General features: G+C 44.0%; 1 protein-coding gene across 2 annotated transcripts in view; it reads right to left on the bottom strand.

Moving 5' to 3' along the window:
- Window positions 1–370: 370 nt before the first annotated feature.
- Window positions 371–17650, bottom strand: part of LOC145414978 (coactosin-like protein) — a 94124-nt gene continuing 76844 nt past the window's right edge. For both annotated transcript variants that reach the window (XM_080284393.1, XM_080284392.1), the window contains 3 exons: window positions 6431–6548; window positions 5076–5198; window positions 371–1286 (listed from right to left, as the gene is read on the bottom strand). In XM_080284393.1, coding sequence (XP_080140519.1) covers window positions 1173–1286; window positions 5076–5198; window positions 6431–6548 — 355 coding nt within the window. In that variant the 3' untranslated portion in view covers window positions 371–1172. The remainder of the gene's footprint in view (window positions 1287–5075; window positions 5199–6430; window positions 6549–17650) is intronic.

Raw genomic sequence — 17650 nt, forward strand, 5'->3', positions numbered from 1 at the left:
CATCATACCAAATATCAACAGGGTGGGTTATTTTAGTTTAACAGGGCTACCAACCTGAACATTTTTCCTTCCCTTCCAAGGAAATCTTTACGCATACTGAAGGGAAAGAAAAATCCTTCGTAGGGAAGGAAAAGTTTAGGGAAGGAATTATTTTTAAGAATGAGGCTCCTTGTATGGCCTCACAAAAACGCGCCTTTACTCATATAACTATGGCTACATAGGCTTTATGTAGATAGGTTTAGAAATGCATGTTTGGTCAGTGGTGGGGATGAATGACATGAAATCCGTATTTTGTGGTAAAATCTATTATGCGATGTAGTATGGAGTTGGCCTAATCTGCTAATATCGAGGAAAGGAAAAGTGCTGTATATAAGCGTTGGTATAAACAAATTTTATTTGAATTCTGTTACATAATGCAACACCAAAACTTACCAAAAATTTCAGTAACCTTAAATATGAAAATTAAATATTACCACCCAACTTTTTACCAGTATTTGGCTGTGCTATATTTAAACAATGAAAATAATTCAGCTTTCTTTTAAACTTTCTCCTAATTAATAACCTAAGTAGCTTGGCCCACTGCTTTCATTTGCATAGGCCTCAAACGCAGCATTCATTTTTATTTTCTTCCGAGAAGTTGTAACTCTTCAACTTACGAATTCATAATGGTTCATGATACACAGTATGCGGCAAAGGTACAGATGTATGGCAATGATTACAAATGTAGGTGATTTTATGTGACATTCATGAAGCCCTATCTGTGATCATCAGACAGACTGTGTTTACACCCAATTAGAAAAATATTATAAAAGTTATTTTGAAAGCAGTATTATTTAAGAGACTATAAAAGATTAAGAACCTTAAATCTACATCAGTCTAAGCATGGCATGACCACTAGGACCCATTTATATAATAGGCTGGATATCCATCTGTTTTAGTCCTAAAGCCACCTTACTCCCAAGGCTTGCACTGTATGTATACCGGTATGTAAATGTTTGTATGACTTATTAGGTCAACGAAGTGTTCGAATGACCAAACCAAGTAATAACACTAAGTATTTTCATACACAGTACACTAGAATCTTTTTGGAGGCTTTAGAATTAAAGCGATGTTGTCTAGTCTATGATACAGCAGGAAATCTCATAACCATAGGCATAGGAACTGATTAATGTCTAATCGCGGACACCGGTGCCATAGTTGGCACCCCCAGCCTTGATCAGCTCCTGAAGGAAGGCATCATGGTCCAGCTCGGTGGTACTCTCAAGGGTCAGCTCCACTGCAAAGTTCTGTAAAGAAAAATGACTTTTGTTTACAGTACATCTGAGAAAATACATGGCTTCAACCCATACGGTATTGTGCAAGTACACTAGGTCATAGCAGAAATTTTATACAATATTATATTTTTTATCTTGAAAGAGTATGTTGAGAAGAATGTTACTTAAGTGGAAAAACATGATAACCGAGCTGGAAAGCCTGTAAAAGCCAGCCTCCTGATTTTGCGGGGAGGTATTGTCATATAGTGAACCATCATAATTATGACAAAGAAGCCTATGAGTTTTAGTGATATTGCCCACCTACCTTCAACATTTCCTTTCTGATTATAGCAAGCCTTTAGCAAAGGCATATCCCCACCATGTGGTAAAGAATATTTATATATGCACTATAAGTATGGCATTTTCATATATAGGGGCATAAACTAGGACTTTTACACTATCTTTAAGAAGTGAAGATGATCCAGCAAGTATTTCCAAGATACTGCTATTTACAGATTAGTTTCCCTATATGGAAATAGCTCATAAAATACAATGTGGCAGTTTCACATATAAGGACAAACTTTCTGTGTGATATGAAGCCAAGCCACCTGGTAGTTCCCAAGATACAGGCCTGGACGGAAAGATGGACTGAAAGACGGACAGGGGTGATTCCTATATCCCCACCAAATGGAATAATGGAGGGAATAATAAAACGAAATAAACCCTTAGGAATCGGTCCGCCAACTTTCATATTCATATTCCTTGTTCAGGTCGGATTGAAATCTCCATTAGACACGACCAACATATCACTTAAATGGTCATAGCATGTAAAGTACAGACAAGATGGTAGTTTACATATACGGGCATGAACTACGGCACATACTCTTTCTGTGTAATATGAAGCCAGTTCACCTGGTAGTTTCCAAGATACAGACCCGGACAGAAAGATGGACGGATGGACAGACAGGGGCAATTCCTATTTCCCCGCCATATAGAATAATGGCGAGGATAATTATAACAAAGAAGCCTATGAGTTTTGGTGATATTACCCACCTGCATTTAACAGTTCTCTTCTAACTGGAATGTATTCATATCTACTCGTGTCTTAGTGTGATTATGGACAGCGTCACTGTCACAATGCGTTTTGTGTTATTCCTTGGATAACACAAGAACGTCAGCGTTGTATGAAGAATTTTTGCTCACTACTAAGAATGTTAATTTTTTTATCATTCATTTGGGAGGATGAAATTATTTTCCAAACACAGGAAATTTTATGACAGCCAAGAGCTATACGGTATTTACTATAACCTGACCAAGATTTTCGTTCCTTTGCAACTTATTTCGCATAACTCAGTGGCAGAAAAAGACAGTGCTACAGCTCTACTTTTTTCCCTAGCACTTCCATGTGACTAACATCATATTTTAGTGTTAATCTATTACTACAGTTCAGCACTGAAGATGGAGAGATGGCAATTTCAGGCCAGGTAAAAGCAGTACAGATATGGAAGAGCCATGGGCAAGGGGGGGGGGGCATAGGGAGAGGGAGCCATGGGAAAGGGGGGCCATGGCATGGAAAAGAAGAGCCCTGGGAAAGGGGAAGCAATGGAAAGGAGGAGCCATGAAAGAGGGGAGCCATGATAAAGAAAAGCCACGGGAAAGATGAGCAACAGGAGAGGGAAGCCAATCCATGAAGCGTGGAGGAATATATGTTAGTAGCGATTATCAGATGAGATGATCAATAAGGCTACTATATTATTTAAAAATTAGGTAAAATCTGTAAAAACTACTATACCAGAAAATACAAAAATGGAAGTTTGTCCAAGTAATGTATTTGACTTGTAGCTAAACTATGCTTGAACATAACAAACAGTTGAAATAAATTAGTTGAAAAATGTAACGGATGTTTTAACCGAATCATGCTGTGTTAATCACGAACCCAAGTCTGATGTACCGTTTGGTATTAAGAGAGAACTAACCACTCATAAACAGTTGGCAACATATGAACCTGGGACAGCATCATTGTGTAGGAGAGGTCTGGCATTTAGTACAGTTGACAACCGTGACATAACCACATGCTTGTTGGTGGCACTGACATGAATGAACGGGGGCGTTTAACATTAACTGAAATGACCAAGTAACTGTGATCCGGGAGTGTCGGAAATGGTACCTAGAACCTCCGTTTCACAAGGACACTTCTAGGTTCATATATGGTTGGCTGTACATCTAGAGAGGTAAAAAGTGATTAAAGGAGGCTGGAAACCTCCCGCCTTGTACTGCGTTACAAATTTAGCAACCTCATCTCCTAGTACATGCATTGTAAGCAGTCCTAAAACTCTTATGGTAGGAGGGAGGAAGACTGTGCTTGGACCATCCTTTCTCTTCAGATTCATGTCCTGGGGACATTAAAGAGTCTTCGTTTTCGTTTTCGTTTTTAAAGGCTCCAACATGCTTGCATGTGTCGGCCTTGGTCACCTAATGGCGGCTCTCCACGCTGCACGATCCATTGCAGCCTCCCTGTTCAGTCCCTTAACCATAAGGTCACACTTAATGACCTCGTCCTATGTCTTTCTCGGTCTACCCCTCATAACCCCACCTCCAATATTAACACTTCTCACCTTCCTCACCCAATTATCATCCCCCATCCTCTCCACATGTCCAAACCACCTCAATCTACCTCTCCTCATCACAACACCAATACACTCCAGTCCCATCCTACCTCTCAACTCTTCCATTGTAAACCCAGCCCCTCCAGGCCTTGGACGCAGGGATGCACTGCACATCCACCTAATCATTGTCATTTCTGTACGTCTGAGCCGGCGAATGTCTTCCTCCTTCACTGCCCAGGTCTCACTGCCATACAGCATTACACTCCTAACACATGCTGCATACAAAGACCCCTTAGCACGTAGGGAGAGCCCTCTCAGTGTCAGGAGAGGCAAGAGCTCCCTGAACTTCTTCCAACCACTTCTCACCCTAGCCACAGAGCTAGCTCCAGCCCCACCTCCAGCACACAACATGTCTCCCAAATAACAAAACTCTTCCACACACTCAAGAGATTCACCAGCAAGTTCAATCCTTTCACGTCTGACGATCTCCACCTGCTCACCCCGGCACGCCGTACACATAAAATCAGCATTATCTCGCAGTCTACCTCTGATACCACTACATCTCTTATGCACCCATTTATCACACACACTGCACAAGATGGAATTACTTCCCATGCCCTTGTGGCAAACTGCACATGGCCACTCTCCCTCGTCTTTGACAGTACCGCCACCAACCCTAGATATCATCACTTTTGTTTTATCTGCATTTACCCTTAAACCCTTTTGCCCCATACCATCTCTCCACTTCCTAAACCTTTCCTCCGCCTCCCTTTCATTCTCTGCAATCAACACCAAATCATCAGCATACAACAACTCCCACGGGAGTCCGTTTCTAAAGTCACGTGAAAGGGCTTCAAGTACCATGATAAACAACATGGGACTCAAGACTGACCCCTGATGCACACCAACATTCACGGAAAACTCATCACTCAAATCTCCATTCACTCTCACCTGGGTGTGAGCACCCACATACATGGCCATAACCACCCTAACCAGCCACTTCTCCAAGCCAAGCTTTCTCATTGCCCACTTCTAGTCTTGGTCTAGATTTTCTCACCTAAGATTTCCACACCTAATCCGAGTACACGAAACGAAATTATGATGATGATATGTTGTTGTTCGTTAAGAAAACTCCCCAGATACGAGGTTCTCAAACTTGCTGGATGATAAAACAGAAGGAAAGACTACTGTGGTTAGCTTAATCACTGTCACTCACCGCCAGGATCTCCTTAACCAGTGCCTTATCCGTTGACATCTTCGCTTTCTTGATTGGAGACACGCCCGTACCCACCCAGGTCAGCAGTAGGAACTTTGACCTCTTGCTCATCTCGTCACCCGTCTGTAATGCAACAAAGGGAATTAGTTTATGGGGAGGTAACCTACCTATTAAAAGTATTACATCAACAATAAGAAATATACATGTAAGTACTGCTGTTTGTTAAACTGTGCAGAATTTAAATAATCTAAGGAATGTTATAATGTACTAACAGCAACAGAATTCTTGTCGCTTATCCCCCTTTTCTCTACAAGAAGTTTTATAACTAGCTTGGTGCCTCTGAAGCAAATGACGTTGATAACATTAATCTGAGGCCAATTAAATTCATCACTATTAGTTGCTGCGGATTCATGAGGCTGATACTGTCAAAATCCATGGAGGGAGAAGCAAGAGAAACTAGAGAACTTTTGTTGCAGACTGTACATGGGGGGAGAGAGAGAAAGAGAGAGAGAGAGAGAGAGAGAGAGAGAGAGAGAGAGAGGAATACTGTAATCCCCCGGGCTAGACCTTATTAGATCATATAGCCCTGCTAGGGTGATGGAAGAGAGCTACCCCTCCCAGCATGGCCGCCACCCGGGCGGGGCGCGAACTCGACCTCACCGTCTCGAGGCTGACGCCCTACCACTGACCTACCGCGCTCCCCAGAGAGAGAGAGAGAGAGAGAGAGAATTACTCATAGTTTGGTAGTAAGCACTAACGTCATTTCCATGTTATACCCACGGCGGCGTTGTTTACTTCATTGATAGTCTTTCAGTCATTAAGGTACAGAAAATGCCGATTTTAGAGTAAAAAACAAACTTTCTCATGGGTCAAGCACTTTGGATCGCTTTCTGATAACATTATTCTCACGTTGGTTAAGGAAGCTCACTAACACCTCTTCCTTAGCGATTTATTTTTGGATATGGGTAGTTAATATCCTTTTGTACGTTATTTATGCCAAGTATGGCGATACTGGAAGGATTTATGTACCGGTTAGCACAGAAGAGGGCAGTAAAATGTAATAAACAAAATAAATCACTTAAGTAAAGGTGTTAGTGAGCTTGTTCAACTGACGAGAAGACGGGCAGAGTGACTGAAGATTCTATAGCACCTCTTCCTTAGCTATTTACTCTGTGCATCTAAATATTATCTTGTATGCTCGTGATGTAAACTTTCTTGATGTTGATTAACAAGCAAGAGAATGTGAAGGTGTAATATGCAAAACAAATCGCTATGGAAGAGGAGCTATGGCTCCTAGAATTCGGGTCTGTCTGACATGAAGGTAGGGATGCAGCAGTGGTTGTCAGTCGCCTCACCTGCAGCCGGAGGTAGGCAAAGGCTCGTTCATCCTCGCCGAACTGGGACTTGAATTCGTCAAAGGTCTCACCCTTGGCAGCCACCACCACCTGGCTGCCATCATACTTGAACACCGCCCTGTAACAACACAATCATCATCATCATCATCATCATCATTATATCATCTCACCTAAGGATGAGGCGAGGTAGGGTACAGAAAACAAGAAATAGTCTGATAGGAGACTCAGCAAATGCCTTCCTAATAAAATGGGCCACATTCTCAGTCACTCACAATCCAGGCCTTGGAATCCTAACTCTGCCTCACAGGCAAAAACTTACCATCATTATGCAAATATATTTCTATATGTTTCATATTCTTGAAAAAGTTCTCGTATCACTTGTTCACACTTAACAGAGTAGAGTAATCCCTTAATTATCTGGACGCTCAGTATCCGGATGTGTTCAGTATCTGAATGCTGGACCTTGGCTCTGTTAAACCATTATCAGAATTTACTTGCTATTATTAGTTTTTGCTTTTATTTTCGTTTTTGAAGGCTCCAACATGCTTGCATGCATTGGCCTTGGTCACCTAATGGCGGCTGTCCATGCTGCACGATCCATTGCAGCCTCCCTGTTCAGTCCCATGACCCTGAGGTCACACTGAATGACCTCGTGCCACATCTTTCTCGGTCTACCCCTCACAACCCCACCCCCAATATTAACACTTCTCACCTTCTGCACGCAATTATCATCCCCCATCTTCCTCGCATGCCCAAACCATCTCAATCTACCTCTCCTCTTCACAACACCAATACACTCCAGTCCCATCTGACCTCTCAACTCTTCCATTATAAACCCAGCCCCCCCAGGTCTTGCATGCAGGGATGCACTGCACATCCACCTAATCATTGTTATTTCTGTACGTCTGAGCCTGTGAAGATCCTCCTCCTTTACTGCCCAGGTTTCACTACCATACAGCATTACACTCCTAACATGCTGCATACAAAGACCCCTTAGCACATGGGGAGAGTCCTCTCAATGTCAGGAGAGGCAACAGCTCCCTGAGCTTCTTCCAACCGCTTCTCACCCTAGCCACAGAGCTAGCTCCAGCCCCACCTCCAGCACACAACATGTCTCCCAAATAACAAAACTCTTCCATACACTCAAGAGACTCACAAGCAAGTTCAATCCTTTCATGCCTGGCAATCTCCACCTGCTCTCCACGACATGCCACACACATAATATCAGCATTATCTCGCAGTCTACCTCTGATACCACTACATCTCTTGTGCACCCATTTATCACAAACACTACACAAGATGCAATTACTTCCCACGCCCTTGTGGCAAACTGCACATGGCCACTCTCCCTCGTCTTTGACAGTACTGCCACCAATCCTAGATATCATCACTTTTGTTTTATCTGCATTTACCCTTAAGCCCTTATGCCCCATACCATCTCTCCACTTCCTAAATCTTTCCTCCGCTTCCCTTTCATTCTCTGCAGTCAACACCAAATCATCAGCAAACAACATCTCCCACGGGAGTCCGTGTCTGAAGTCACGTGAGAGGGCTTCAAGTACCATGATAAACAACATGGGGCTCAAAACTTACCCCTGATGCACACCAACATTCACGGAAAACTCATCACTCAAATCTCCATTTACTCTTACCTGGGTGCGAGCGCTCACATACATGGCCATAACCACCCTAACCAGCCACTTCTCCAAGCCAAGCTTTCTCATTGCCCACTTCACCACCTCTCTAGGGACTCTGTCAAAGGCCTTTTCCAAATCAACAAAAACAAAATACGGATCCCTTTTCTTCCCAATATATTTTTCCTGAAGCTGTCGAACAATGAATATGGCATCAGTGGTCCCCCTGCCTGGCATAAACCCAAACTGCGTCTCATCAATATTCACTCTTTCGCTAATCATACTTTCTAGAACTCTCTCCATTACCTTCATTATCTGGTCTAAGAGCTTTATACCTTTATAATTTCCTCTTTCCAGGGCATCACCCTTCCTTTTATACACATTTACAATTACACTCTTCAACCAATCATCTGGGACAACACATTCATTTATCTGGACGTAAAAGTGCCCGAAACTTCAGTCAGCCAGCTGACATGTCCAAACATATGGTATTATGGCCGCTGTGCTTGAGCCGTGAGTGGGAAGAAGTCTGTAACCCACAACCAGAGCTAAAATGTCCGTCCACTCCTGTACTGAATGGTCAAAGTCATGCTCTTGTCCGATTACTCCCAATGAATCTCCAGCATCCGAGCAATACAACTGTAACCTGCAAGTGATGTCAGAATGTCCATATGCATCTCTACCCGATGTCTAGTATCGCGTGGCCACCAGGTAGCTCTTTCCTAACTGCCACCGCGCGTGTAGCACAGACCACAAGCCACGAGTACACGTTCACTGACAGCGTCCGTCTTCCTCTCCACTGAATGTCGATAGTCATGCTGCCACAGGACTAAGTCTTGTCCAACTGCCACCACCATCGAACAGAGACCACAAGCCACGAGTACATGTTTCATGACAGCGACCGTCCGCCTCTCTACCAAAGGTCGAAAATCACCTAGCCATCGGGAGGCACTCACACCACACACAAAGAAAGAGGGAGAGAGGAAGAGAGACCTTCCCATGCTGAGTACAGCATCAGTACAGTACAGTAATTTCTGTACCAATGCATATGATAGTACTACAGTAGTTTACTGTACACAGTACAGTTCTGTATGTGTGTATGTACAGTACAATACTGTACAGTACACTTCCATTAGGTATGGGTATTCGTTTCAGTGCCACAGTCACCCACCTTTGCCAAGCAGCTGTATTGAGAAAGGTTAGGTTTGGTAAGGTAAAATACAGTTAAAATCTATGTAATTTTGCCTGGGAAACTTATTGAGCATATTGTCGAGAAAATCGTATGGTTATTTTTGAAAGGACAAGGTGAGCGTGGTTCCTGGCTGAGGGGTGCGGGTGGCCACCACATGTGTAACACAGACCACAACCCATGAGTACATGTTTGGTGACAGCGCCCCTCTGCCTCTCTATCGTAGGTTGAAAATTGCGTGGCCACCGGGAGACGTGCACACACCACACACACAAAGAGATTCCTCCACATGCCATGATGACAAAGAGCATCAGTACAGTAATTTCTGTACTAATGTATATGATAGTACACTACTACAGTATTGTACTGCAACTCAACTGTATGTGTGTACAGTACTGTATGTACAGTACAGTACTGTGCTTTACAGTACACTTCCATTTGGTATGGGTATTCTTTCAGTACCACAGTCAGCCACCTTAGCCAAGCAGCCCTATTAGGAAAGGTTAGGTCTGGTAAGGTGAGGTAAAGATATTGTATGTAATTTTGCCTTGGAAAGACACTGAGCATGTCTTCGAGAAAATTCTTTGGTTATTTTTGAACAGAGGAGGAGAGTTGTTTCCAGATGAGGGGTACCAGTGGCCACCACGCGTGCAACACTGACCATAGCCTATGAGTAAATGTAGGGTAAAACTGCCTGTCCGGCCCTACACTGAATGGCGGGAGTCCCCCTGCCTCCAGGATTAGTGCAGACCCCCATCACGCACGCCTGTCCGCTTCCTTACTGAATGGTCAGAGTCTCCTGCCAGGCCTCATGAGTCACACTGCTTGAGGCGATGATCTGGTCATCCGCTGTTGCAGTCACATACTTATCCTTGCCTGGGGAAACGGAAGTGAACCTTATAGATCCTTATAGACAGATGTCAGTTTGCTGCGTGTGGCTTCCTCTGTGCCCAAAAGCAACCGTTGGGTGCAATATGGCAGTGCGGTACTGTCCTGCTTGCCAGCAAACAGAAGCCCGCACCTCAGTTCCTGCCTTTCTTCCTGTTGTGACTGATGTTGCTTTTGTGGTGGTTCCCTACCCTCTTCAGGCTGTGGCCTTGCTCCGCTGCATTCTTATATGTGTGGTGATTGCCCCACCACCACCTCAGAAGCGGAAGAGGAAGGTTCTGAGTTGAGAAGAAGCGTGAGATATTGAGCAAGGCTGACGCGAGCTGGACCACAGGATGCATTCTTCAAGAATATGATCTAGGCCGTTCAACATTGGTTGATATCAAGACATCATGTGAAAAGCTTACGCATTACGTTCAGGACTTTGGCAAATGCACACGACGCGGCAACAGGAAGGTAATGGCCCAGGCCCGGCATGCCATTATTGACCGGTCGACATTGATGTGGTTTCATCAGCAACGTGGTGCTAGTGTGCTAGTGCGTGGGACCGAGGTGAAGACTGCTGCTGAGAAGTTTGCATGCCTGCCCAATATCCAGGATTTCAAGGCATCAGAGGGATGGCTCATCAGGTTCAAACGACACCATGGACTTATGGGCCATAAAGCAAACGGCGAAGCCTTGGACGCGGCAGTGAAAGAAGTAGACCCGTTTCACCAGAAACTGCAGCACTTAATCAAGGACAGGGACCTTGCCCTTGGTCAAGTCTGTAACACTGATGAAACTGGTCTGTTATACCATTCCTTGCCCATCCACACCCTGGCTGAAGAAAGGGAGAAGTCTGTGTCTGGTTGGAAGTTGTCCAAACAATGTGTGTCTGTTTTGTGCTGTGCCAGTGAACAGGACATACCACCTCAAAACCGTTGTTGTTGGGCATGCAAAACAACCATGTTGTCTCCATGGGTTGATGGACAGCCTGCCTGTTATGTGGTACCATTCTGTGAAGGCCTGGTTTACCGCTAAGGTCTTCAGAGATTGATTCCACCGATATTTTGCCAAGGAGGTTATGCGTTATCAAACGGAGGTTCTTGGAATCGCTCATGACCAGGTGAAGGCACTCCTGCTCCTGGCCAATGCTCCTACGCATCTGTCTGACAAGGATTTGATTGTTTTTAATGGATGGATTAGGTGCATATTTCTGCCATCTAGTACAACTGCTCTGATTCAACCAACGGACCAGGGTGTGATCGTGGCTGCGAAGAGACTGTACCGTCGGAGGCTCCTCAACGAGGTGGTGGTGGTGCTGGAGGATGAGGACGCGGTGGAGGACACACATCGGGAGCAGAACTTGCAGAATCTTCGACGTTACGACCTGAAGTCTGCCATGTTCAACTGGGCAAACGCATGGAAAGAAGTCTCCATCAAAGCCCTTGAGAGCACTTGGTCTTGTCTCCTGCAGGGAATTGAAGCCGAGCACAACTTCGCGGGGTTTGACGTGGATGATTTCCACAGTCGCCTTAGACAGGCAGGAGAGCAGGTGAATATCGATGACGTGCGAGATTGGTTGGACAACAACAGCGACGATCCTGGTTTCCAAACCATGTTTGATGAGGAGATCACCACTGCTGCCTCTGCGGGCACAGAAGAGGACAGCAGGACCAATGAGGATGAGGACCCTGACTCGAAGCCCTCCACAACTCTTTCACTCCCCCATCTCAGTGTCCTCCGTGGCTACTTGGAGGGGATGCTGGAGTATGCCGAGCATCCACACTGTGACAGGGAGTTGGTGCCGCTCAGCCTGGCAATGGAGCTGTGGGCAGTCCAGCAGAATCATCGGTCATGCTGTCAGACCAGGATCGACTCGTTCTTCAAGCCTGCGACCCCCACAAGTGCCAGCCTATTCTCACCACCACCACCACCACCACATCGTTTCCCGCCCTCACCTTCAAACCTGCAGCCGAGCACGTAGACAGCTGTTGAGTCTCCGTTCGACGTAAGTTTGCGGCTGTCTTCGGAGTCTCCTGAGGTGGGTAGGCCACCATCACCACACCGCACATCACTGGGCATCGCCCAGCTCCAGCAGGTTGAGGATGATGAGGATGAGTTCTTTGACCTCTGTTAGGTGCTAGCATTTGCCACTAGACCACACGGGACAACCTGCTGGAGGTAGCAGTTACGAAGCCTGGGGGCAGTGCTCTGGGTGGTAGGTACCCCAGCTGAATGTTTTTCAGCAGCTAGCTTTAGGTGTCTTTTGTAGTTTCTTTGGTGCTAAAATTTACTTAGGATAATCCTATGTGTGTTTTGAGGTCACAGTATGGCAGAATGACCCGAAAACAGTGCCAAAAACAGGAGAGGTACTGTACATACAGTGGTGTTTAGGTAGGGTGTTTTTTGGTTTTCATTGTCTTTTATGCATGGGTTTCTTGGTGTTGAAAATTACGTAGGATATTCCTATGTATGTTTTGATGCCAAAATATGCCAGAATGTCGTGAAAACAAGCCAAAATAAGGAGGGGTACTGTACCACAGTAGTGTTTAAGTAGGGTGTTTTTTTTTTCATCTTTTTTTGCATGGTTTTCTTGGTGTTGAAAATTATTTAGGATATTCCTGTGTATGTTTTGATGCCAAAATACACCAGAATGACCTGAAAACACTACCAAAATAAGGAGGGGTACTGTACATACAGTAGTGTTTAGGTAGGATGTTTTTTATATTAAGTGTTTTTTCTGCATGGTTTTCTTGGTGTTTACCATTACTTTTGATATGCCTATGTGTGTTTTGATGTCTAATATGCCTGAATAACCGGAAAACACTGCCAAATTAATCACAGGTACTGTAGAAATAAGTTTGTTATAGGTTGATGGGTACAGGTAGGGTCTGGGCATGGTAGATGAATGGTGTTCATTATCCGGATGTTGCCACTACCCGCACATGCCTTTTGCTCTATTATGTCCAGGTAATCGAAGGATCACTTTCTCCCTACATTTACGTATAAGGAAAAAAAGTTGATGCTGATTTGCGAGGAGATTTCTGCTGCCAAATTAAATAATTAAACAGTAGCTGCAATAAAACCCGAAGTGTGTCCATAGTCTGGTAAAATATCAATCTCTTCACTGTGCGGCATTGCGTTTGCTGAATAGAATCGTCTGACGGTAGCAGTCACAGAATTCAAAAGAGGTCTTTTTTCTGAAGGCGTTAAGCAAGGTACTTCACTCTTTGCCTGCCAGGGGTTTTCCATTTTTGTGGACTTCGCAAGACAAATTCTTGCATTTATCTTTCTCTTCGCTCATACAGCTACAAAACAGTCACATTCGGAACGAATATTAAATCGACAAACTACGAAAAACAAAACGTTTTATAATACTGCTTAACTTTTATGTGGATCTGTTTATCGCTTAAACTGATCAGGAGTTTATAAAGACACGGCCTCTTGTTTAATAACTTAGCATCATTCCATTGTTAACCTCTTGAATCTACGGTACATTTTTATTTTACTCAGGTTTTTTGTAAACAGTTTTATTCAGTTAAAAAGATGGATTAGAGAAATCCCTCATTAACCCTTTCACTAAAAGGTGTCTCACCAAACCTGAGTATAATCGTCTGGAGATAACAAGAATAAGCTTTTCGTCGGATTGAAATGGGCAATTTTCTCTTCCTTTTATTTTCCATATCATCCTACGGTCTCTCTCAACATCTTCCCTACCTCCCTTCTAGTACCCTTCTTTATCATACCTCCTTTCTAGTACTCTTTTCACTTTCTCTCTTCTTTTCCTCCCTGTCTCAGTTCTCACTTTTCTTCTCTCCTTCCTTCCTTCCTCTGCTGACACGTTTATCGCTCCCTCAGTCCCCGTCTCTCCATCTCTCCCTTAATTCACCTGCCTTTCCGTCTCTCTCTCCATTCCTCCCTCCCTCCCTACCTCTGTTCGTCCATTTATCCCTCTCAGAGTTCACTAATCATTCCATTTTTTCTTCCCTCCCTCCCTCCCTCCCTCCCTCCCTCCCTCCCTCCATCCATCCATCCATTCCTCCCTCATCTCACCAGGTTTTCCTTCCCTTACATCCCTCCCTCCTCCTTTCCTCTCTCTACTCAGTGGGGCATCACTCCCCTCCTCCCTCCCTCCTTTCCCCTATTCACAGTCTCTCTCCAAGTCCCTCCTTTCATTTTCTGTCTTTCTTCTTCTCCCCCTCTCTTCATCTCTCTTCCCCCCTCCTATTCATCTTTCCCTTCCTCCCCCCTTCTGATCAGCTTTCTCTGCTATCCTGTTTTCCATCTTAATTCCCTGTTTTATGCTCTCTCTCTCTCTCTCTCTCTCTCTCTCTCTCTCTCTCGACTAGACTTCTTTTTGCTCCAGCTTCCTTGTCCTCCCTCCCTGGTCTTCTCTCCCTACCTCTATTTTTTCCTTCCTTTTCCTCCCCTTCGTCACACCTTCCTCTCTCCTCCTCTTCAGTTTCCTCCTTCCTTAGCTTTCTCGGTTTTCTTCCCATTTCCCTCGTCCTCCTCCCGTCTTTTGCTCCCCCTTTCTCCTCCCTCCTCTTCCTCCCTTAGTCTTTTCCTCCTCCCCCACTCTCTCTCCTCCTCCTTCTCCTCCTCCTCCTCCTCCTCCTCCTCCCCTGCTCTCCTTGCTCACTCATATCTCCTCCTCCTCCTCCTTCTCAGATCCTCTTCTCTTCCTCGAATTTCCCCGGCCGCCTCCGATATTCTCAGTCCTCCTCCCCTGCCTCTCTGCCTCCCTGCCCCTCTGCCTCCCTGCCCCTCTGCCTCTGTCTCCCTGCCCCTCTACTTCCCTGCCTCTCTGCCTCCCTGCCTCCCTATCTCCCTACCCCGGCTGGAGAGGGAGAGGCAGGGTGAGTCATAGCTACCCCCTGTCCCCCCCCCCTTTCCTCCCTCTCGACATGACAATCTCCAACAGAGCGAAAATTTGCTCCATTTAAGATTACAACACCTCACATTTTTTGCCACACGCCTTAAAAATATATATATACACAAAATAACACTTGTCCTGAATTTAGCACCTCGAGTCTTCAGTTGTATAAAGGCTGTTCATAGATCCAACAGGCGCTAAGATCATTTTAAAATCCGCCTCTTGCATGGGATCAATAACGTTAAGACTACACCCCCACGTTTTATAAAGCTCTTCAATTCGGTTTTATGTTTATTTTTGCTCCTGCCAACCGATTTCATGCAGCTTCAGACAACGTACGATTAGTGAAGGATTTGATGAAAGTTGTTATCTAATATATCCAGTTCAAACCGTTCCCACAAAGCTGAAAAACTGTGGATGCTAAACATAAATATGTCACGATACTCAAGGGTGTAAACCGTTATCATAAACACGCATAATATCAAGTATATTTTGCTGGAGTGGGAGTTCGTGATGTGTGTTGGCAGCTACCCCTGTTATTAGGATTTACAACATTCTTACACAGGGTCGGTAGTGGGCGTCTTTAAACACATGCAAGCCTCTCTGTTTTAGATATGCGGTAACTGATGAAATAATGTTAACATACTTTTGGGATGAACATGTATGCTTTGTTGACGGTTACTATGGTAAATTTATTTTGCTTTTCTTATTAACAGTCAGTAACTAAGGCTTCCTCTACCATAGTTCTTGATGAGGAAGCTTCAGTGCACTGATATGAAAATTTTAGTGGCAAATTTAGGGAAGAGTAATAAGGATTTAAATAAACTTGAATAACTTCAAGAACTGCAATATTGTGCAAAGACTACTTCCGGTTGTTAGTGGTTTAAGTCTTCCTTGCCTGATTATATATATATATATATATATATATATATATATATATATATATATATATATATATATATATATATATATATATATATATATATATATATTTCAAAAGCGTAAGAGCCCGGTGCTAGGTTACTCAGTCCCGACATTTACTGCGCGAGTGACCAACTTCACCCATACCCGAAAGGTATTATGTGGGCAATAAATCTTAGTTAAATCTCATATGGAAACCTTTACAGGCTCAGTCGGATCTGAGTGCCATAAATCACTCATTCACCAGTCTTCATTTGGTTAAATGGTTACCACCCAGCGTGGTAGGCGATTTCCTGATTTAGTGGAAGCCATTTAACTTCCTCAGCGCAGAGTCAGTACATCCAGTGAATTGATGTTGGGCGCTCATCCAGTAAAGGCTGCTACATGTACTGGTACGGTATGTTTAAGGTTTGCCACAGTGTGTAAAGACTGCATTCACAGTTAAAACTTAAAGCCCCCTTTTCTAGAATAACTAATAGAACAACATCCTCTATAGGTCCTGTTCATCTGGATCCATAATGAAAAGAATATGATTGTTTTAGTTAAACGTCACGAACTTGTAGGCTATACTTTCTGGCGCGTCAATTACCTTCTCCTGTTACCAAGTCATCTAGCTGCTGGGATGTTGCTCAGAGGCACAAAAAATCCTGTGTTAACCATGCAAAATTACTTCAACTGCATCCACAGCAGCGAATGGATAAATAAACAAGCGCGTCCGTAGCAGTTACAATTAATGCTGACTGCCAGTGAGTTGTTTGGGATCAATAATGGGAAAGCACGACACCAGTGACTCACAAACACATCACCACCACCACCACCAATATCACCACCACCACCAATACCACCACCACAACCACCGTACCATATTTAGAGCAAACTGAACTGGTGTCTAGAGCATTTTTAATCAGTTTTAACCGGAGCTTGCTTTAATGCGACTTGATATGTCAGCACCTCGTACAGGATCATCATCATCATCATCATCATCATCATCATCATCATAAACATCTTCACCATTACTACCACCCCCACTGCCACCACTGCCACCACCACCACCACCGCCGCCATCATCATCATCATCATCATCATCATCACTAAGCCCTCACTGGAATTCCGCCCTCATTAACAAAGTCGTATTGTCTGGTTCTTTTTGTGGCTTAAACTCTTCAAGGACATTCTTAGCTTTGTGGCTGTCCTGTGTGTTATTGTGTCCTGTGTGTTACTGTGTCCTGTGTTTTATGTTACCAGTAAGTCCTGTCTTATGTCGTGTGTGTTACTGTATCCTGTTATGCCACTTTAACAATGTTCTGTGTGTTGTGTTACCGTCACTGTTTGTTGTGTACTGTTACTGTGTGTGGTGTGGTGCTTTCCTTTGTCGTTTATGTTATCTTGTGTTGCCCCAGATTATGTGGCTTGGGTCTCAAAGTTGTTCTCTTGTACAGCTTAGTTTAACGTCTTTTAAGTTTTTACCGCGATCAGATGGCATTATGCAGGTCACAGGAGATTGATGACGGTGAAGAGAAAAATGAATATGTATATATATATATATATATATATATATATATATATATATATATATATATATATATATATATATATATAATATAAACCCCTCCAGTCATGTAAGTACTAAGCTGAATGCATGGTCTGGCGGTACTAATTATAACTAGAGAGACACTAACGCGCATCTCTCCGACAAGGGCAACGTAATTTCCAAACCACTCTTCATAATG

The sequence above is a fragment of the Coenobita brevimanus genome, chromosome 101, assembly GCF_032717465.1.
Source record: "Coenobita brevimanus isolate Jiangsu-jjx chromosome 101, ASM3271746v2, whole genome shotgun sequence".
In the NCBI taxonomy this organism is placed as follows: Eukaryota; Metazoa; Arthropoda; class Malacostraca; order Decapoda; family Coenobitidae; genus Coenobita; species Coenobita brevimanus.